General features: G+C 52.3%; 8 protein-coding genes across 8 annotated transcripts; 5 read left to right on the forward strand and 3 right to left on the reverse strand.

Moving 5' to 3' along the window:
- Positions 1-495: 495 nt before the first annotated feature.
- Positions 496-2,524, forward strand: N7459_007311 (SH3 domain protein; the record flags this gene model as incomplete). Its single annotated transcript, XM_056946479.1, has 2 exons — positions 496-1,818; positions 1,871-2,524. 2 exons carry the CDS (start codon positions 496-498, stop codon positions 2,522-2,524), a joined length of 1,977 nt encoding a protein of 658 aa, XP_056798478.1.
- Positions 2,525-3,218: 694 nt separating this feature from the next.
- N7459_007312 (OPT family oligopeptide transporter) lies at positions 3,219-5,810 on the reverse strand (the record flags this gene model as incomplete). Its single annotated transcript, XM_056946480.1, has 2 exons — positions 3,219-4,778; positions 4,842-5,810. The coding sequence occupies 2 exons, from the start codon at positions 5,808-5,810 to the stop codon at positions 3,219-3,221; spliced, it is 2,529 nt and encodes an 842-aa protein (XP_056798479.1).
- A 381-nt stretch (positions 5,811-6,191) lies between these two features.
- On the forward strand, positions 6,192-7,719 carry N7459_007313 (ERG4/ERG24 ergosterol biosynthesis protein; the record flags this gene model as incomplete). Its single annotated transcript, XM_056946481.1, has 2 exons — positions 6,192-7,655; positions 7,708-7,719. 2 exons carry the CDS (start codon positions 6,192-6,194, stop codon positions 7,717-7,719), a joined length of 1,476 nt encoding a protein of 491 aa, XP_056798480.1.
- A 1,215-nt stretch (positions 7,720-8,934) lies between these two features.
- ccpA lies at positions 8,935-9,419 on the forward strand (the record flags this gene model as incomplete). Its single annotated transcript, XM_056946482.1, has 2 exons — positions 8,935-8,949; positions 9,015-9,419. The coding sequence occupies 2 exons, from the start codon at positions 8,935-8,937 to the stop codon at positions 9,417-9,419; spliced, it is 420 nt and encodes a 139-aa protein (XP_056798481.1).
- Positions 9,420-10,214: 795 nt separating this feature from the next.
- On the forward strand, positions 10,215-12,311 carry N7459_007315 (acyltransferase; the record flags this gene model as incomplete). Its single annotated transcript, XM_056946483.1, has 1 exon — positions 10,215-12,311. The coding sequence occupies one exon, from the start codon at positions 10,215-10,217 to the stop codon at positions 12,309-12,311; it is 2,097 nt and encodes a 698-aa protein (XP_056798482.1).
- A 651-nt stretch (positions 12,312-12,962) lies between these two features.
- N7459_007316 (uncharacterized protein) lies at positions 12,963-13,787 on the forward strand (the record flags this gene model as incomplete). Its single annotated transcript, XM_056946484.1, has 1 exon — positions 12,963-13,787. One exon carries the CDS (start codon positions 12,963-12,965, stop codon positions 13,785-13,787), a length of 825 nt encoding a protein of 274 aa, XP_056798483.1.
- Positions 13,788-14,211: 424 nt separating this feature from the next.
- On the reverse strand, positions 14,212-18,663 carry N7459_007317 (uncharacterized protein; the record flags this gene model as incomplete). The annotated part of the gene is made up of 7 exons (XM_056946485.1): positions 14,212-14,766; positions 14,821-15,071; positions 15,127-15,373; positions 15,428-15,874; positions 15,920-18,202; positions 18,302-18,529; positions 18,583-18,663. The coding sequence occupies 7 exons, from the start codon at positions 18,661-18,663 to the stop codon at positions 14,212-14,214; spliced, it is 4,092 nt and encodes a 1,363-aa protein (XP_056798484.1).
- Positions 18,664-19,276: 613 nt separating this feature from the next.
- Positions 19,277-20,803, reverse strand: N7459_007318 (cytochrome P450; the record flags this gene model as incomplete). Its single annotated transcript, XM_056946486.1, has 1 exon — positions 19,277-20,803. The coding sequence occupies one exon, from the start codon at positions 20,801-20,803 to the stop codon at positions 19,277-19,279; it is 1,527 nt and encodes a 508-aa protein (XP_056798485.1).
- Positions 20,804-20,823: the final 20 nt, after the last annotated feature.

Here is a 20,823-nt window from a genome sequence, read left to right on the forward strand (position 1 = left end):
ATCACGTCACCCAGAACACTTCGATCATTACCATATATGGCTAGTGCCATCTCTGCAAATGGGACCAATACGGCGTCCAGGGTCTCCAATCCCGTTGCTCATCTCGCTTCCTCGTGGTTGTGCTTTAACTTTGTACTTCGGAGAAAGCCCAAGGCTCTGAGGGACTTGGCCATTCTCGTTCTCGTCTTTTTCTTCCCTGCCCTTCGTCCCTCTCTTCTAATCGTGTACGGCCTGGAAGTCGTTGTCCCCTCTTTTAAGTTCTGAGGCTGGTATCGGGCAGTGCTCGAGCTCCAGTCGTCCATTCTTTCCATCCACATTCCACAACGCGAGTGTGGATTGTTCACCGACGCGGTGCTCGGAATCACCCGACTCGCGCTGGAATCCTGGCCTGGGCCACGGAAGATTCCTCTCTTTACGAGCGATTGACGCTTCATCTTATCTCGCCCCTCGACTGTCTCGCCTTGTTCCGACACTGATTCATCACGGACGACCATCATGGTGCACGGGCATGCACATCATGATGAACACCGCCCTCTGGAGGCGAGGGGCAATGTTGTGGTCGTCTACAAGACCTTGGATCCCGACTTCGAAGGCCCCGTCGGTGGCTATGTAACTGGGGGTCAGGACAGTACCAGCCAGTCCGAGGCCGACACTGCAACAAAGACGGACGACAACGTCGGCGTTGGCGGTGCCGTGGCTGCCACCCAGACTTCGGAGGGATCAAAGGCGACGGATGAGGCGGCCACCTCCGACAACAGCGAGGCCCATACCACAGACAAGCAAGCCGCTGAAACTGAGAAGTCCAAGGCTGATGCGACCACGACTGCCGATACTACAAGCACCGACTCGCAGAGCAGTCCATCGCCAAGCTCCTTTGTAACCTCGGCGACACCCACTGCCACTGATTCGAGTCAGGATACCAATCTTGTTGCCGCGACCTCGAGTTCAACCTCAGATTCCGCTGCTTCGGCGTCGTCCACGGCTCTCGCTACTCAGTCTCAAGGCATTTCATCTGGTGCTAAAGCAGGAATCGCCATTGGTGTCATTCTGGGTGTTGGCGTGATTGCTGCACTCATCTTTTTCTTTATCCGCAAGAAGAAGCGGGACCAGGAAGTAGATCAGCCAGAGAACGAGAAGACGATGGGCGGGCAAAATCTGTCGCCTCCTCCTGCTCCTGTCTCGCAGCCAAAGACGCTCTCAATGCCTCCGCAGCTCAACGTGCGCCCAGTCACTCAATTTGCGCCTGATCTGAGCAACAGCGCTTCCCTGGACCAGACAACCGGAGCCGCGGCAGGTGCAGCAGTCATGACTTCCCGCAATCTCACCGGTGACTCGTCACCTACTCCCAAGTCAAGTGCCAACAGCCCGAACCCATTTAGTGACCCTGTGAACCCCTTCAGTGCTACGGCCTCTCCGACTGTAGACCAACCACAAACTTCTATATCGACCGCCGCAGCCACCGCAGCAGGGGCAGCTGCCTTGGGAGCGGGCGGAGTAGCGGCTGCGGCATCGCAAGAACCCAACAAAGAACAATCCAGTCAACCTGCTACGGTCGAACCAGATTCACAGCCGCCTCCCAAATCTTCACCAAGCCCCGTCAGTGCCGATGGCGATTCAGTTTCATCTACAACAATGGCTGCCAGTGGAGTGGGTGCAATGGACGCAGTTGCCGGCACAGCAGCTGTTGCTAGCATCGCTGGTCCAGGTGCGAACAATGTTCATCGAGTGCAAATGGATTTCAACCCGTCTATGGAAGACGAATTGGAACTTCGTACTGGAACGCTTGTCCGAATGCTCCATGAGTATGATGATGGATGGGTAAGCTTACTTACATTTAAGTGTTAGGAGAGAAGGGCTAACATGTTTCCAGGCACTCTGCGTGCGTCTCGATCGGTCCCAGCAAGGGGTAGCTCCACGGTCATGCCTCTCTGCTCGTCCTGTGAAGCCACGCACGCGTCCACCGCCCGGTGGCCCTGGTCCTCGAGGCCCACCGATGATGGGTCCCAACGGTCGTTCAATTTCACCTGCGGGTCGCATGCCTCCAGGTCCACCCCTATCAGGCCGGTTCTATCCCCAGGATGCCCGCCCTAGATCCCCTGGTGGTCCTGGATATGCCGGTCCGCCACCTGCTCGCCCTTACCCTGGCCGTTCCATGTCTCCTGTCCAGTTTTCACCTTACCCTCGGTCTATGTCTCCGGGACCTGGTGGACGAGCCGGCCCGCGTTCCATGTCCCCCGGACCAGGTGCTCGACCAACCCCCCGATCTATGAGCCCCGGTCCCTATGGACCTCCGAGTATGCAGCGGCCCTCCATTCCTGCTGCCCAGCGACAGCGGAGTAACAGCGCCGGCAACATCTCTCCGCCGAGTGTAGGCGCAACCGCTCCATCAAAACCTAGTCCTTTGGCTGCAGGTCCTCCTGCTCCTGCTCCAACAGGCAAGCTGCCCCCAATTCCATCTTCGACACCGAGCTCGCCTCCGGGATCTCAGATTAGCAGAAAGCCTGTTCCCACTCCAGACAGCTAAGCTAGCTAATCGCTAATGGCCATGTCTCTCGGCCTTATCCCCGGTGCCTACAGATCTGAGTAACATACTGCGTCTCGTCAATGTCCCGCTGGACGGAAATGAGCTTGCCTTCTACGACTCGACCTCAATCTCACCATCTACGTCTGTGATGAACGAACTTCCAGTCTTTTACATACCATGTATACGTGCTTCTTATTGAATGTACCTTAACTCATTCCTACTTTCTTCTTCTCACCTGGCGGATTTTTGCTTCTCACGCTCGGCCTAATCTTTTTTAGAAGCTGACATCAGCCCCTATCTTTACTCTGCGTCTTTTTGACATTCACCGGTTTTCAATTCTTCTCGCTGGATGCGATGTTGCAAACGTCGAACCTAACTTTTTATGGACGGGTGTATTCTGACGGAAAATATGCAATCGGTAGATGAGTTGGGATACCCGGAACATGTACCATTTCTTGCAACATAGCGACTAGTTCACAAAGTCTCACTTTGCCCATGGTCTCGGGGTATCGAGGTCTTCATAGTGTATACGCTTAACAGCCTAGAATACAATCATGCAATTTATTACAACTTCCAGAGATCAGATTCAAATGCATCTGACTACCTTTGTAGGGTATCAATGCGTGCAAACCGATGCTTTCCATGCAAATTGCGAGGGAAAACAAATGCACTCGGATTCGCGCCATCCACAAATCTATAAATGAGGCACCCGACCGCTTGCGAGCAGGAGATTCACGATACTCATAATACCCTCACCCAAAATCAGCCCTGATGCCAAGACAACAATGGTTGAAGAAGCGGCGTCTGCTTTCTCGGCTGCCTGTTCAGCGGATACTGAAGCTAGTGCGTCCTGTCGATGATGGAGCGTCGAAGGCATTTCCGAAGTAGCAGCGTCGGGCCCAGAAGAGTGACTCTCATCGACGGTTTCGCTGCGAGCAGAGGGCGTCGCATGTTGTCGGGACCACCACCACGCAATGACGCCACCAATGGCTCGCGCTAATGTGAATGATGGGACATTGAAAATTCCAACGGCAACGGCAATCCCGCCTGGAATCCAGTCTCTCCAGGCTGGTGGTTTCCCGTTGCGAGCGAAAGCAGGAGAGGCAGCCGCAATACGCAAGGCTGTGAGAGCCATCCAGACGACACCTGCAAGTACAGATGCTTGCCAGGCCATCTCGGGTAGACCTTGGCCTGTTACCAGGCGAGCAGTGAAAATCCAGACGTATGCAGTCGGTGTCTGGAACATGTCGCCGGGAATATCGTAGACGTTCACGTACATTTTATACACAGCTGTAGATAGCACTGCGCCGACAAGACTGCCGATCATCTGGCCATAGAATTGGGCCTTGGGGCTGGCGTTGAGTAAGTGGCCAGTCTTTAGGTCCTGCATCATATCACCAGCTTGCAAAGCCCCAGACTCGGAGACTGCACCGGCAAGTAAATTTGTAACCAGCGCTGTGCGTCGGGAGAAATGGGATGCTGGAGTCGCAAGGGAAAAGAGCAGTTGAGTTAGTTTGCTGATTCCAGACACCGGATTGAGATCTGTTTCACCGAGAGCGCGTACGCCCATGATGGAAAGAAGAACGGCCAGGAGGGTTGCTAGACTCGAAAGGAGTGGTGAAATTATATCGCCGAAGACGATGTGCATGCATATAACGTTCAAAATCAGCGTCAGAGGTAGCAGAATCACTACCGTGCGGGTAGAAATGAGCTGTGAGGGCGGCGCATCTGCTTCTTCTTCGGTGCCCATCATGACAGGGTCGTGCAGATCAGGATTGTCTTGAGTAATTATGGTGTGATCAGAGTCCAGTACTGAATAATTGATATATGAGTGCTCATGCGATCGTGAGTATTGTAGCTGCAATGCGATCCACCGACCAACTCGGGTGGATCGGAACAGAGCTATCCACCTTGGTGCCCGGTTTATGAGAGGCTTGGTGATAAGCCACCCGAGACTAACGAGCGAATCAGCAAGCATGATGGCCAGGGATATCCAGACAATCCATGCTTTGCTACCATCTTCCCAGTTGTCCACAGGACCGGGAGCCCATCCACGAGCTTTGGCTAGTGGTGAAAGGATGCCCCATCCCAGAAACGCGCCAAATAGCATGTGCATGCATGTTGACGGGCCCATGATAATTCCCTGGCCAATGTATGCCGGTGATGGGTTGAGTGTCCACAGCCAATTGTGGGCAAGGCTCACGCCAAACAATGGAATATCGCGAACCAGGGGAACAAAATAAGAAAATAAAGTCTGTGACAGTTAGCCAAAGGCTTTCCAATGACGAATAGACTTCATCAAAGAGGGCTATCTTACATAGACACCCGATACGACGAAGGCACCGATCAACAGGCGCATTTGTGACCGCCAATCTTTCTGATGAATGGCCTGGTCTTCAGTATCAGCGTCCTTTAGCAACACATCTTGTTCCTCTTCGGTTCGTAAATGACTTGATGCCATGACATCTTCTTCAAGTTCAGCATCACGTCGCTGCGCTGGCAGTGGCATCTTCTCGTCCTTCCCGGCGCCATGCAGAACCCGGAGCATCAAGGCAGAGGCGGTACCACTCGGGAACCGCAACTTCTCACGCACAATTACCTCTTTCCGTAATGGGACCGCAAATACAACACCAAACAGACAAACCCCAAGGCTCCAGAGCACCAGTTTCCAAAAGCCCAACTTCAATGACCCTCCTTCTCCTTCCCCGCCGTCACCTTTCGGTCCGTCCTCGCCGTCCTTGATCAGGAACTCCAACGCAGGGATGACACCGACAAATCCACATCCGAGTGGCATTGTCCCCACTGCTCCAGCCACAGTCTGAATCAGGACGTTCTCGATCGGCGTAAACGGGAAGGACAGGTGCTTAGACAGAACCTTGAAGACTGAGAAGCCGATCAAGGCGGAAGGCATGGCCATCGTGCTGATCCATCCAGTTTGGAGCCCAAAGTAGGTGTTGGAAAAGGTGATCAGTGCGCCGATGATAAGGCCGACAATGAGCGAGCGGGGAGTGAAGCTCTGAGCGGAGGTTGTCCGTACAGCCCTCGGAGGAGGCATGGTGTCGTCGATAGAATCTGAATGCAGTTCTCGCGGCACCGACCTATCGCGAGTCCGATGGCGTGACTCGGAGGCATCGCCTGCCATGCTGAGGGTCTGGTAATTCATGGGCCCAGCAGGTCCGTCATAGTTGAAGGGTCGTCGGGGCGAACTGCAGGTCGCTGTTGATAAGGCCGGATGATTAATGATAAGATCACCTGACGTCACGTTTCCCGTCTGGGTGGACTGCATGTCGATCGTTCTGTATAGCTTCCATCTGCCTCCAGACTACAACTGTATGTTCGACCCGCTAGTACATTTGAGATCTGGCTCGACAAGACTGTATTTTTTGCATTCTTGTTTTCCCTCTATTATTCGATGGATGTTCTGTTCCAGAATGCCCCACTCTGTGCTTCCTGACGGCCCCAAATTGATCCAATCTTGGCCCGATTGGGATGTCGCTCGTTGGCGCCGAATCCAATAAGAGCTTCACAGGCTACAGCATAAGCGGCTTGGCAACTGGAATCTGCGCCCCTTATTTTTCTTTAAATTCCCACGCAATCTGCGGCTCTACTTGCACGGTATTTCCTTGGTTCTCACACTCAAAACCTTTTATTTCTGATTTCCGCTAGTATGGGCGCCACCACGCGGGCCAAATCTCGGAAGCAGGATGCGAATGGCCGGGCTGCAGTAGCCATGGATCCTGTCATTGATGCAAAAGCTGATGACTTCACAAGGGAGCACATCACCGGTGGTTGGCGACCGGGCATGGATCCCAAAGTCGACTACTCGGGTCATTTCGAGTTTGGTGGCTCCTTGGGGTGTCTGGCCTTGATGACTGGCTTTCCGCTGTTGATGTACTACATGTGGATTGGTGCCACTTACTACGATGGGAAACTGCCTCTTCCCCAGGCCAATCAGTCGTGGTCTGATTTTGGGAAACACTTGTGCAACCTGGTCTACTCCGGTGCTTTCCCGCACTTCCGAGCCTGGCGCATCTACTGGACATACTACATCTTCGAGGCTGCATGCTACATTTTCATGCCTGGATTCACCTGTTACGGCAAACCGCTCGCTCATCTGGGGGGTAAGCAGTTGAAGTACTACTGCTCAGCCTATACTAGTTTCTATTTGACCATCTTTGTGATGACCATCCTGCATGGTACCGGATGGTTTCCAATTTATACCTTCCTAGATGAATTCGGACCTTTGATGTCTGTGGCCATCATATCCGGTTTCCTAGTCAGCTTCTGCGGCTATGTCTCTGCTTTTTACCGTGGTGCTCAACACCGTATCACTGGCTACCCGATCTATGACTTCTTCATGGGCGCAGAGCTCAATCCCCGTTTGTTTGGGATTCTGGACTTCAAGATGTTCTACGAAGTCCGGATTCCTTGGTTTATGATGTTCGGTCTGAGCTGTGCTGCCGCTACACGACAGTATGAAAGGTACGGCTACGTCTCCGGAGAAGTTCTCTTCATCATCATGGCCCACTATACCTACGCCAATGCCTGCTCGAAAGCAGAACACCTGATCACAACCACCTGGGATATGTATCAAGAAAAGTTGGGGTTCTTGTTGACATTCTGGAACATGGCCGGTGTCCCCATGTCCTACTGCCACTGCACCCTCTATCTGGCGAACCACCACCCTTCGGAATATTCGTGGAACAAATACGCACTAGCCGTGTTTTTTGTCTCATACCTGTTTGTCTACTGGGTCTGGGACACTGCCAACAGTCAGAAGAACGTCTTCCGAATGATGGAGCGTGGAACCTGGGTGAAGCGCCATACCTTTCCGCAGCTTCCGTGGCAGGAGATCCATAGCCCAAAGACCATTGTGGCTGAGAATGGAGATACAATCCTCGTTGATGGATGGTATGGACTTGCACGGAAAGTCCACTACAGCTGCGATATGTTCTTCGCTCTTTCCTGGGCTTTGATCACTGGCTTTAATAGCCCATTTCCTTGGTTCTACCCCGTCTTCTTCTGCATCATGATTGCCCACCGAGCAATGAGAGACATCAATAAATGCCGACACAAATATGGTGATGCATGGAAACAATATGAGAAAGAGGTTCCATACCTCTTTATCCCAGTGAGTTTTGCGACACGTTCTGGACGGTCGGACATGGCTAATGACTTGGTAGTACGTGATTTGAACTGTTAATACAATGTTTCAACGATACCGAGAGAATCTTCCACTCGATACAGTGCATATTGATTGTCTCTGATTGCCCAAAAACTCTGCATAGGCGTGGTATCAGATGGTTGGCTTGCGAATTGAAAGCTGATTAAATAAATGTGAAGGTTGAACTATACGAAAAGGGGAGGAAGTCCCCCTGCTTGGGTGTAGTATATAGTCAATGAGCGGTACATAGGGCGTCAAAAAGGGCCAAAATACATACGTCTTGGCCTTTATCAAGGTTCCTCTCAGCGCCTCATGGAGGGACATTTGCGGGTTTGGACAATTAGAGAGACTCTAAGTTAAACCCAAGATGCGAGTTTCTTGGTCTGGAATCCCACAAAATTTGATCAGTGAGGCCAGCAGTGTGTGGTGGTGTAGTGAGATAAAAGCATTTATCAACTCAAAATGCCACCCCCCACGATACCTGTCTTGACGCCACACAGAATTGTACAGCCTGGTACATATCATTACTTGGAACAAGACGCCCAAGGTACTTTCCAACAGCGCTTTTACCTGCGCTAGTCTATCAGGGCGTCCTTCCTAGACCCTTGGGACTAGCCTAAGCACTCTGCAAAGAGTCACATGGGAAGAAAAGAGTAAACTAGGATTGAATGTCCCTTCGTATCTCAATTCCAGCCTCTATATGTGGCTAACTGATTTTTTCCATGATCTCCAGTGGTAATGGAGTGTGTGTGCCATATCCAGTACTGCGGCTCCAAGTAGGGATAACGGGCATGGCCGATACGACGTGGGCCCAAGGGCGAGTCCCTGCATGAATCTCTTCTCTCTCACTCTCCTGGAGAAAAGTCCCTTTCTCGCTCATTCTTGCGCCCGTCGGGTACTGTGTGCCAAGCTGTGGTTCTCTCGCGATCGCCGCATTCCAACCCTTCTGGATCCCACTCTGTCGATACCTTCGCTGCGACAGCGCCTATGTATACTCCATGAATCGATCCTGCATTCCGCACTGGCAAATCTGTGTTTTCACTGGACGAAGGCAATGTTTACTTGGCCCAAATCATCCTCGCGTCCCATTGCTCCCTTGGGGACACTATTTAAAGCCATGGGACGCGGTCGATGATTTGGTCCCCTTGAAGGCCTCTTTTCAACCGTGTAGGACAATCGACGACGACAACCCCTGGCCCAACGACAACGACGCACCCGCAGGAAAACATCCTCACTTCCCAGCAAGATGCAACTCTCCACTGTAAGCTCAAGAACTGCACACAGCCCAGCTCGTCAGCATAGGACAATGCTAATCAGAAGATGCAGGCCCTCGCCTCTGTGGCCATTCTCGCGCTCGGTCCCATCGCTGCTCAGGCGTCGTTCCCCGTTGCCAGCGTTGAGTTCCTCTCCTGGGAGGAGTGCGATGTAGGCGCGCCAGCCCTCGGCGAGCCCAAGTTCAAGGCCGACATCACCACGACCCCGGCCACCTGCGACAAGACCACCGTCGACCGTGACTGGAGCATTGACAACTACTCCTTCCGGGCCTTCCATGACACCAAGGAATCTCTGCTGTGCCACGGCGTCAAAGTCTGGAACAACGACCAGTGCTCCGGCGAGCCCTCCTACTTCTTGCCTTTCAACGGCGAACCCGTTGTGAATGGCGAGTGCCTTCCTGACTTCCTGGAGCCTACCTATGTCTCCTTCAAGCTCGACTGCTTCGGGTTCCCCTAGGATGTCGCGAATCGTGCGTGCCACAACGCTCCGCTGGGTCGATGGAAGATAAAAGAGGCTCGGCATTCTGGCCACGGAGACATGAGTTTTAATACCCTGCTATTGTTATAATTACCCTGTATCTCAGTTGTAATCCGGAAGGCTTTTATTTCTTCTGATAAACGCTTACAGATCGGTGCCAACGAACGGTGGAAATAAATCCGAAATAACGTCGCAAAAAGCATAGAAACCCATTGGTAGAGATTCGCTGCGTTAGCTAGTAAAAAGCATCCATGGATGCCAGCTCGCCTACGGGAGGTTATCAACAGGCATAGGGGGTCAATTCGCTGGTAAACTGGTTATTCAAAGATATGTTTTGACAGTGAGCAGCTGGCAGGAGTAGATGGGTTATACAGCTTGATTATTATCGGTTTCTGTATGTTTGGCTGTGTCAATTTTATATATTCCTAGGGCGTCCCAAAAAGGCACGATCTTCTTTAAAAATTCGGGCGCGGGGGTAGTACATGGTAGAGAGGTCTGCAAAGCTCAGGCGCGACCAGAAACTGGTATCAAAATGAAGCGCTAGGAGTTGGATAGAACCTGTTTTTGTTTGTCCGTGGGGCGTGTGGTTGTGGAGAGATGCCACCAATTCGATTTACGCAGAGAACGTTTTCCTCCCCCGCCCCTCCCTTTTCTCCCCCATTTTTTTCTTCTCAGCCACAACGTCCAGCGCCACGTCTCACATCTCACGGCTTGAGGCCTGCATGAGCATTCTGCGTTGAAGCCTGCACTACCCCAGATCTCCACGCGGCGATCATGGCGGGCCGACCGGATTCCCGACGGATGATGATCCCGTGGCTATATGACCTCGTGCTGTGGCTCTTCACCTGGGCTCTGGATCTCTTCTTCCGTGAAATCTATCCACGGGGGGCATGGCGCATCCCCGAACGAGGCCCAGTGCTGATTGTCGCTGCCCCTCATGCCAACCAGTTCGTGGACTCGGCGATTCTGATGCATCTGCTCAAGTCGCAGGCCAAGCGACGCGTCTCCTTCCTCATTGCACAGAAATCCATGGATGAGCCGTACATCGGGGCTTTGGCGTCATGCATGGGCGCCCTGCCAGTCGTCCGGTCTATGGACCTGGCGAAGCCGGGCAAGGGCACTCTCTATCTGCCTGATCCGAAGAACGATCCGACCCTGGTGCACGGCGTGAATACTGATTTCACCCAACCCGGATACATGGAGGGTGGATCTCTCACTGTCAAGGGTCCAAATGGGCCCCAAACTGCATCGATCGAAGAGATCACGGGCCCGACATCGCTCCGGCTCAAGAAAGCATTCGCCTCGCCACTCTCCGAACTTTCCGATGACTCCGGTCGTAAGGGTGCCACGTTCAAGATTGCCCCACACGTCGACCAGAGTCGAATGTTTGATGCAGTGTACAAGGAGCTCTCTCGAGGGGGCTGTATCGGTATCTTCCCGGAGGGCGGTAGCCACGATCGTTCCAATTTGTTGCCTCTCAAGGCCGGTGCGGCCTTGATGTCCCTCGGGGCGTTGGCTCAGGATCCTGAATGCGGGCTATCAATCATTCCCTGCGGCATGAACTATTTCCATGCACACAAGTTCCGTTCCCGAGGCGTGATAGAATTTGGACGTCCGATCCACGTGCACCCCGATCAAGTGGAAGCCTTCAAAGCGGGCGGCACTAGCAAACGTAACGCCGTGGGATCTCTGCTTGAAACCATCTACGAGGGCCTCGAGTCCGTTACCCAGATTAGCCCCGACCATGAAACACTCATCCTGGTGCAATCCACCCGAAAACTTTACAACCCCATCAGCAAAAAGATTCCTCTTCCTTTGGTCATTGAGTTCAACCGACGGTTGTTGAAAGGTTTCACACGGTACCGTGATGATCCTCGCGTTCAGGGTCTCAAGAAAGCTGTGACCGATTACAACAGACGCCTGGAATCCCTTGGGATCAAAGATCACCAAGTAGAGTGGGGAAATGTTGAAGAGAAGCCGTGGTGGCTCACCCTCATCACCTTGTTTTATCGTCTTTGCAAACTCTTGGCTTTGAGTGTTGGCACTTTACCAGGTGTTCTGCTCTTCTGGCCTGTGTTCGTCACGACAAAGGTCATTTCGGAGAAGAAAAGACGAGCAGCGCTCGCAGCTTCTGTAGTGAAACTCCAAGGACGTGACGTTGTCGGCACTTGGAAGATTCTCGTCTCTATGGGACTGGCACCGACACTTTATGCCTACTATACAATCATTGTGACAGCTTGGCTCCGCTACAATCGCCACGATGGTTACTACTCTTACTCGGTTCCTTGGTGGACGGTGGCACGAACTTACGTCCCTGACGCTGTCCCGTTATGGATGTTCGCTGTGGGCTTCTACACTCACATGGTCTTCGTCAGCTATGCAGCGCTACGATTCGGTGAAGTAGGCATGGATATCATCAAATCTCTGCCGCCGCTTCTCGTGGTATTGAATCCACTATCTTCTTCATCGATAGTTGACCTGAGAGTACACCGAGAAGCTCTTTCCGAGCGGGTCACCGCGACCATCAATGATCTCGGCTTTGGCATTCTCCCTGATGTGGATGCCGAGATCCCTGCCGACTCGTACAAACCCGATGCTTATCAATCTTTCCTTAAGAGCATGCCGCCAAGTGAGCCCGAAAGTCGAGAACGCAGTCTGAGCAGGTCCAATGGGCCTGCTGAAGCTCCTCCCCTGAAGCCCCTCAGTTCTGTCAACTCAGATGGTGACCTTGAAGAAGTGGATCGAAAGATTGAAAAGACCCTGAAGGGAAGAGGAAGACGGTCAAACACCTTCACTGGATACGAGACGGGCGAGTCAATTCTGAAGTATAAACCGCTCAGTGGTGATAAAGAAGACAAAAAGAGGAAGTAATGCACTTTCCGCCAGCAGCACGCTTTTGCGGGCTTTGATGGTCATTGATATGCTATGTGAACTGGAAGCGTGCTACCCTTCCAGCAAAAAAGACACTCGACTGTCTTGTCATTACTCTACGTACACTGTTCAGCATCAAGTAATGGAGACCTTTCCAGAAACACTGCACGGAGAATATTTCTAGCCCTTCAGCCCATTCACACGGCGTCTATCCCTCTGAGACGCCATCCGCCATGTTCTGGAATGTAGAGAATGCACTGACATTCCACGGCCAGCGAATCGCAGTTCCTGTCGCAGCCCTAGATCGGCACTGAGTCGACTCTTCGGGATTGGAATGTGTGAACTTCCCTTTGACTGGTACTTGGGCAGATCGTCTGGCGGACTCCCGCCACCAAGTATGACGCAGAAGAACATTCATACTCTGGAGAGACACTGTCGGACGTGTCAATCGTGTTTCGCCTCGATATCATCACCATTCCAGTCATTCTCCCCCGCCATCCCAATATCTTTGAAAACCTCATAGTGGAATGGCAAGTCCCCTTATAAAAAGAGGGCCTTAAACCTCCGAACGTAAAACCCATCAAGCCTTCTCTTCCTCCAGATCTTACTGTCCCATTCGATTTCTAGATCTCGCAATCGAACTTGGCAGCCATGCATTCCACCTACGCCACCCTCTTTCTCCTTTCTACTCCGATCTATGCCACAACCACCGCACGGGTCTGGACACATTTCTTCCCATCCTGCCCGGGCGAGCCATTTTCCGATCTGAGCACCTATGAGAACTATGAAGAAACCGCTCCATCACAGGTTGTCCCCGTCGGCTCCTGTGCCAACATCGGCGTCCCCTCATACGAACACAACTTGGTCAGCGCCATCTCAGTAGATGGCGAGCTCATCTCCAATGAGCCAGGGCACCCATTCCCACCAGAGGATGGACCAAGCTGCAACGTCACCCTCCACGAAGTGCCTGGCTGCGTCGACCCGCCCCTGATCACCAAACCACTCCACGACGGCGTGGAAGTCAGCAAATGCGAATCGCGTCGCTTCGCCGCCTATAGCGAAGTGTGGGTGAAGCTGGTGTGCGAAGACCAGGCCGAGGAGTCTCTGGAAGACCAGAAAGAAGACATCCCACGCATCGACGAAACCGCCTCCATCCAACACTCCAACAACGTCCAGACGCCCGGGTCCAACTCGAACTCGTGGCACATGGCGCAAACCTCACAGAACGAGCGCGAGCCTGAGCAGGAGGGCCGCGTCAACAATGATGGTCATGCGCAGAGCCAGCAGATCGTGCAGAATATTCTGCAGCTCTTGAACCAGAAGAAGAATGGCACCAATCTTGTCACTGGCAAGCATAACGCGACAGGGCATCACCTGCATGCGACGTTGAAGAACAATGGCACCGCGCCAGCCAACCGGACTGTTTCGCGGCGGAAGCTGTCTGTGCTGCGAAACCGGCCTACGAGGCTCTACTGAGACTGCTTATGATCCACGATCTTTCTGTTTTGTTCTGTGAGCGTTCTGTTGTCCAGTGCATATATGGATCATCCAAAATAGCATTGTATATAGTGAAATCGAAAAGCGATATCCGCCGTTCATTCATTCAATTATCCATCTTGTCTTTAATGCTTGTAGCATGGCCTTCCCGGAAGGCTGGCCCGGTCTTGATAGCATCTTAAACGAAAGAACTTAGTCCGCCGAGTATTGAGTTCGAAGAAGTTATTCATCCGAACATTGTCAGTTGGGGTGTGATCTTATGATCGCCAAACTACATATTAGATGATTCCGACGTTATTAGAGAATGCATTGCAATATTGGGCCGCTCTGCCAATGCATATTACAATCCAGAATGATAATAAATCGTACATCAGAGTACATAATCAGAAAGCCCGCTGTGTGACTAGAAGCCAAAGCTATCGAGTAACGAGTTCGCATCCGGCTCGTGGAACATGGTTGGAGGGGGCTTCGGTTTTTGTGGCTGTTGTTGGGTGCCATCGACCCCATCAGCTCCAGCAATAGTGCCCGCATCCGCATCCGCAGCTGGCGCCGAATCGGCCAGGCGCACTGGTATATCGGCGACCACAAGGCTGCTCCGCCGGCGAAGCAACTTCCGGTAATCAATGCCGTCTTCATGAAGCTCAAGTGCAGGTTGAGTCTGCAGTGACTTTGAGGTTGGGGGTCCGCCCAGGAACTCCCAGTGATGCACAAGGTCTAGAGCAAGCAGATCACAGCCCATACGGTCGTAGAGTCGGGCATTCCGCAAGACAAACTCCCATTCCTCACGTGGACGAACCTGAGAAGCGCCCTTGAGTGTCTGGAGGGTTTTCGCGCGAAGCTGCTGATAGAGGACAACTAATGCAGGGTCGTTGGAGAGGTATGATTTGGACTGAAGGGTGACCCGTCCCGGGCTTCCCGGGGAGGCTGGGGTTGGTGAAAGAAGGGTTTCGATAGGGGACTGTACTCGGAATGAGTAATCTTTCTGGAAGGGAATGAGGAGGGAACAACTCACAATCAGTGACCGTACGGCCATGTCCCGTCGGCCAAGCATCCAGAAGGCCCACGAGGCCATCCATCGGTTACCTTCCGAAGCAGCTTCCGGTAAGACCCTCTCTTCTAGGATTTCCCGCAGTATAGGGCCGTTATCTCCTTCGTAGGCTCGCGTGATTGCAATTGCAAGCTGAAGATCTCCAATCTGATTGGCGATGACACTGGCGGCATCACGAAGATGGTCCGCTAGAAGGAAAAACGAGGCCGCATATTCTGAAGCGATTGTAAGGAACTATTATAAGTATACGAAAAGCCGGCTTGTACTTACCAAATCGCCGTTTTCCAAGCAATGCATATGCGTTTTTGAGGGCGGATGTCTGCCATCGACTTTCCCTAAAGTCATTCGCCAACAACCGTTGGGTGGCACCCTGTTCACGGTTCCAGTGTGCAATCCGCCAAAGGCCTTGCAGGATATTCTTCTTTCCGAGGGCAAGGTAGTACAGAGTACAGTCAATAGGGTTTCTTTCCTCTGTCTTCGTATACTCACTCCTAGCAACAACTTCAAGCTGTGCTTTCTAATGGACAGGTCAGCCAATACGCCTTGTGAGTCACGAGGACAAAATACGCACCAAAGCTGTCAGATCCGAGAGCCACATGAAGATACCACTCTCCCGAGCAGCCTTCCAAGTTAGCTTCCCACTGAACTGGCGGGAAACAAGATCTGTCAGGATATCCTGACTGCCGCTATGAAAAGCCCAGACAATCTCTCGCCATGAGACTGCGTCTTTGTTCGCCACTCCTTGACCTCTTCTCAGCATGTGTTGTCGGAAGAACAGGAGATAGCGTGCAGCGTTATCATCCATTGACCGTCGATGTTTCTCCACAGTCGCGACGCACTCGACGGTATCCACAAGCCGAAATTGCTCGTGGCTAGACAACTGGGGCAACGCAATGCGTGCGAGATTCTCGTTGAGAGCCGCTGCAATACTTTCGTCCATTATAAATGATAGTTCCTCCTGAACCGAGTTGTCAAGATAGGAAGATCGCATCTCTTTTGGAGTCGCTTGGTGGAAGGCCTGTTTTTGTTAGCACTGAAGTATATGGGTGAACAAATGACGTACATCTTTTTCCTCATAGAAGTGCTCCAGCGGCATCTCCAGAAATCCATCCAAGTCATCTCCCTCGGTGTAAAATTTCAACTTCCGGTGAAGGTTCGTCAAGATCAAGTGCACTAAGCTAGCTTTCCCAGAAAGGATACACTGTGCCAGAAACTGCGGGTGGAAGACAGGTAGCGGACCGTTCAAGCGACTGACAACATCGAAAAGGTCAACAGAAGAGAGGCCACGAGAAGGTATGCGAAGCTCAGAGACTATGCGGTCCCCAATATCAATATTTTTGTCGTAGACGAACAACTGATTTCCCGCACCGATGACTAGATGGCCGTTATTGAGCCAGCAAGAATCTCCGATAGGATGGGGCGTGAGATCTCGGATCCAAATCTCCCGAATCTGAGTCCATGAGGGCCGAGAATCCAGATAGTCATAGCGGAGCTGGGACAGTAAAACAACCTTGTGAGGAAATCCCACAGCAAGAATGGACTGCATATCTGGTGTCGAGGTCCAGTCGAGATCCCGAATCATATCATGTTGGGCAAAGTGCTCTTCAAATTCCAGTTGCGCATTGTTCGTATCCCAAATGGTCAGATGAGTTCGGCCTTCGTCCACGAGAGCAGCTTTGCGGATTGTGCTTCCACTGGCCAGTGATGGATTCATAACCCCAGTATCAACTGTCGATTTCAGCAGCCATTCAACTTTAGCATTTGCCTTGTCAACTTTGGCGGCCCATGTGCGCACAATCCCATCATGCGTGTAGGAAAGGGCAATATCAGGGGAAAACACATCAAAAGATCCAGAAGTTTTGGCTTTGGGTCCTGCAGGATCCACAGGGAGAATGTAAGCTAAGCTCTCCTCCAATCCCATGTCAAAGGTGCAGAACTTCCGCAGCTGGCAGCTCTGTTCTCCGTTTCCGGGGCCTTTCTGCTGATCTTGTGTAGTCCATTCGATTTCCCACGCGATGCCATGCATATCTGCACCAACAGTTGCCACATATGCCACCCCGAAACTTCCGTCGGGGGTTGGAAGTGGAAGCACACATAATGGTTTGCTCGACAATGCAAATGGCAAAGATGTGAGCTTTTTGGCATGATATGAGCTAATATCCCACAGCGAGACCCTGCCATGGTGGAGGTTGACGAGAAAATTGCTATTCTCAATCACACATGTCCGGTGGATGTGTTCTTCAGACTGCAGCATGCTCTTGTGTATGAGCATAGAGCCGTTTTCTCGTCTCCTTTGCTTCCAGATCATGGCTTTGTTCTCATCTGTTCGTGAGATAAGTGTATCACCAATCGCATTTCGAACTATCTTTTTGACGGGTGCAGTATGGCCAGACCAGGATGCTCTTGGGACAATCCGTGTTTTGCGAGGTGCTGGATCAAAAAGCACATCGACCTGGGAGTCATACCACTCAATTCGACCGTCAAAGTGATGCACCAGAATACTGAGCTTGTCAGCTGAGACATTGCTCTGGAACGCGCGGATGTGGGCGTAATCTTCCTCGGCTGAGAGGTGGGACATGAAACCAAGTTCCAGGCCTTCCACATGAAGGACATTGAAAACACTCAATTTGGTCTTGGCCTTGGAGCCAACATCCTCCAAAGCCCAGGCTGACATATGGCCTTGACCGTCAATGACCACGCATATCTCCGGGCTCTTGTTTGCAACCTCGATTATATGCTCCAGAGCATGATTTTCCTTGGTGCCTGTGTTTCTCTGGATTGCTCGCTCTGTCGCGACGCAGAAATCACGACTGTCCAGAATAAAGCCGTATCGCCTTTGCAGTCCGGAGTCCACGCTAGATGCATCTCGAGGCTGGACAGATGCTTCCATGTCAATATCCGCCCAAAGCTGCAACGGGGAAAGAGAATGATGGTCTGTCACGGCCCACACTCGAACCTTGTTGTCGGCGCATAGAGTATAGAGAACGTTATCCACAGACTGCTCCCGGTGATAGGGTAGTCTCCAGTGTATACCAGTAATCACATTCGGATGAGGGAGATAAGAGACCTCAAACCGCACCTCGTCTGCGCCGAAAGCAAGCCGTCTCCATACCTTGGCCAGCCGGTCGTACAGTCCCACCGTCACCACCAGGGTGGCATCAGGAGAGAATTGCGCGAATTTGACGGGACCTGCGAGCTTCTTCTTCCATACTAGGCGTGGACTGTCGTTCAGGAACCAAAGCGCAAGGCGCGAATTGCCCAACAGCAGCTCGTTCGGGGAACCCCAAGACAAGGTATGGATTGACTCGTCATCGTCATCGGCACGGAAGTTATACTGGAGGGACCACTAGAATGCCAGATTCTGTCAGCGCAAACATTTCCTTTTCCGCATGGAGTTGCGATTGTACAGATAGACCCTTAGGGAGCAGAATACGGGTATGCGCACCTTAAGAGTCTCGCCCTGGATGCCGTATGGCTGGTACACGAAGATATCGGGCCCCCCACACACAGCAATTTTCCCTGAAGCCTCGTCAAAGGCTACGGCCTCAAGTTTTTCGGTGTCATCGACGTAAATTGTTTGGAGGAGCGTCTGGGGACCGCCGAGGATAACCAGTGCGTGGCCGGAGATGTACGCCTGTAAACGATGCGAGCGGGTCGAGGTCAGCATATAGGACTACCAAAGACAAGGGAGAAGCTGCAGAAATTGTTCAAGAGCGGGTTTCATACAACTATGCGAAGTCCATCCCACAGCGCTGTGCTGAATGATTGGGGCTTCGCTGGGGGTCTCCCCGGCAGCACCGCTCGCATAGAGGCGGGTGGATCAGTGGGTGGACGCTCGTTGCGCTCGGAGCCACGCTACACCATTGCCAGGCCAAAGAGTGAGGTCCCTGAGACCGATATTAGGAATGGGATCGAGGGAGAAGGAGAGGGAAGGGTCAATGTCCCAGGTTCTCGTGATCTGCAGGAGCTTGTGATGGTGATGGTGATGCGCCGGGGTGTTGGGTCATGTGACCCGCGGTACGGGGTTTCTGAACCCGCGGTTGGGACTTCTACTTCTTTGTCATCGTCACCCTGCAATCCATGATCAGATCAAGCGAACTATACGGTTTTATTCAGGAAGATGCTGGGCAAATTTGAGAAGGATGATCATAAGTATATCGACTATTCCATGCATTTTCATGACGAAGATAGCGCGTTGCTCCAGAGCCTTAAAACGGAAACCAACGTACACATACGACTATTGTCTGAATAAGTATTTGATCGCAGCAGCGCTATCTATGGACGAGAATCAGAGGTTCGGCCTCCAGAATTGATGTTCCCTTTTCACCTAACTCTCAGATACAGGCTTGCGATGCCCACGCTGCTCTCCTGCTTCGAAGATTTCACGTTCATGCAGGATCCTTGCCGATAACTTGTCCAATCATTTCGGTTGCAAAGCAGCAGCAATAATACTGTTGGCAGTGGGCTCGCTTTGCAGCCACTGGTTTTCAACAACCTTCCTCCGTGTTTCGTCCCGGACTCTGAAAGAGGCTTGAAAAGGCTCCGGTCGCAAGAGAATGCCTTTTTGCACCAATTTCGAGCTATCGACCTCTACCATGCGGCCATCCACCCGAGTATGCTCAATGTGGAATCCCCACAGCAGCCGGCAGATGGCTAGCTTGAGGGAACTAAAGGCAATATGATTTCCGGGGCACGCCCGCCGGCCAAATCCAAACGCATTCAGCGGAAGATCCGGATTGTCGATCCATCTTTGCGGTTGGAAAGACATCGGGTTGGGAAAGGTTGCCTCGTCCAAATGAATGGCCCAGTGATTAGGAAGCACAATGGCTCCCCGAGGAATGTGATATCCTTCATACACATCATCCTGCGTGGCCGCGTGCGGCACACCACTCGGAATGGTCGGGCGCCACCGCATCACTTCCTTTATAAAGGCGTCCACGAACGGGAGATTTCGAAAATCCTCGAATGTCGGAAGCCTCTCCGCGCCCACCACCTGGTCGATTTCGCGTTGAGCTTGCTGAACTATATCGGGATGAAGAACACTCGCCATGACGAAGATTTCATATACACCCAAGGTGGTGTCGATACCGGCCTCGAACAGCTCGCCAACGAGATATGACAGCTCTTCAGCCGACACGCCATCCGCCGCTTTCAAGCTTTGGATTTGTTTAGACCAGTTCCACGAGTCAGTGCCCATTGCAGCCTGTGTGGCTTTTTCAAAGAGATCTTTTGTGCGTTCATAGAACTCATCGCCGATCCGTTTCCACGGAGCAAGAAACCGAGGCAGATGATTCAACCAGGGGAATACATCCACCAACCATGTTCCCGACATGACCGAGTCGACAAAGACGTCTGCGACTTCCAGGATTTCGTGAATTTCTTTCTCATGGCCGGTAGTCAATCGCCTCCCGTAGGCGAGCGAGAAGAGTATGCTTCCTGCATAGCGGATGAATCGGTCGGAGAAGTCATTTGTATCCAACATCTCGTAGAGGAGTTGCTTGCTCTCAAGGTCCTGCACGCTCTCATAGCTAGCCGCGGTCCGAGCATTGAGAAATGCAGACAACAGTCGGCGGTGCAGCTTCCACTGGGCATCGTACGGCCTCAATGCCGTGTTAAGCCCCCGGCATACGCACTCGCCGCCCATCACCATTCGCGGGCGGTCACTGTACCAGGCCCCTCGCTTGTCCAACAGGTCGCTGGCCACTTTGTGGTTTCCAAGAAGCAATAACACCTTCGGTCCCAGCTTCAGGGTGACTATGGGACCGTATTGCTGATGCCATTCGTGAAAAACTTCCCGCTGTGCCGCTATGCTGGGAAATTGATGTAGATTTCCGATGATGGGTAGAGTCGGTGGTCCGGGGGGCAGAGGGTGTCTTTTTCTCTGACAAAGATAGAGCAGACAAGTGGACATGACCACAGTGGTCCATATCACCCAGCTATCGATCATGGCTGCAATAGGAGTCCTCG

This window comes from Penicillium hispanicum (assembly GCF_028827665.1).
Source record: "Penicillium hispanicum strain IBT 35686 chromosome Unknown utg000006l_segment0_segment0, whole genome shotgun sequence".
Classification (NCBI taxonomy): domain Eukaryota; kingdom Fungi; phylum Ascomycota; class Eurotiomycetes; order Eurotiales; family Aspergillaceae; genus Penicillium; species Penicillium hispanicum.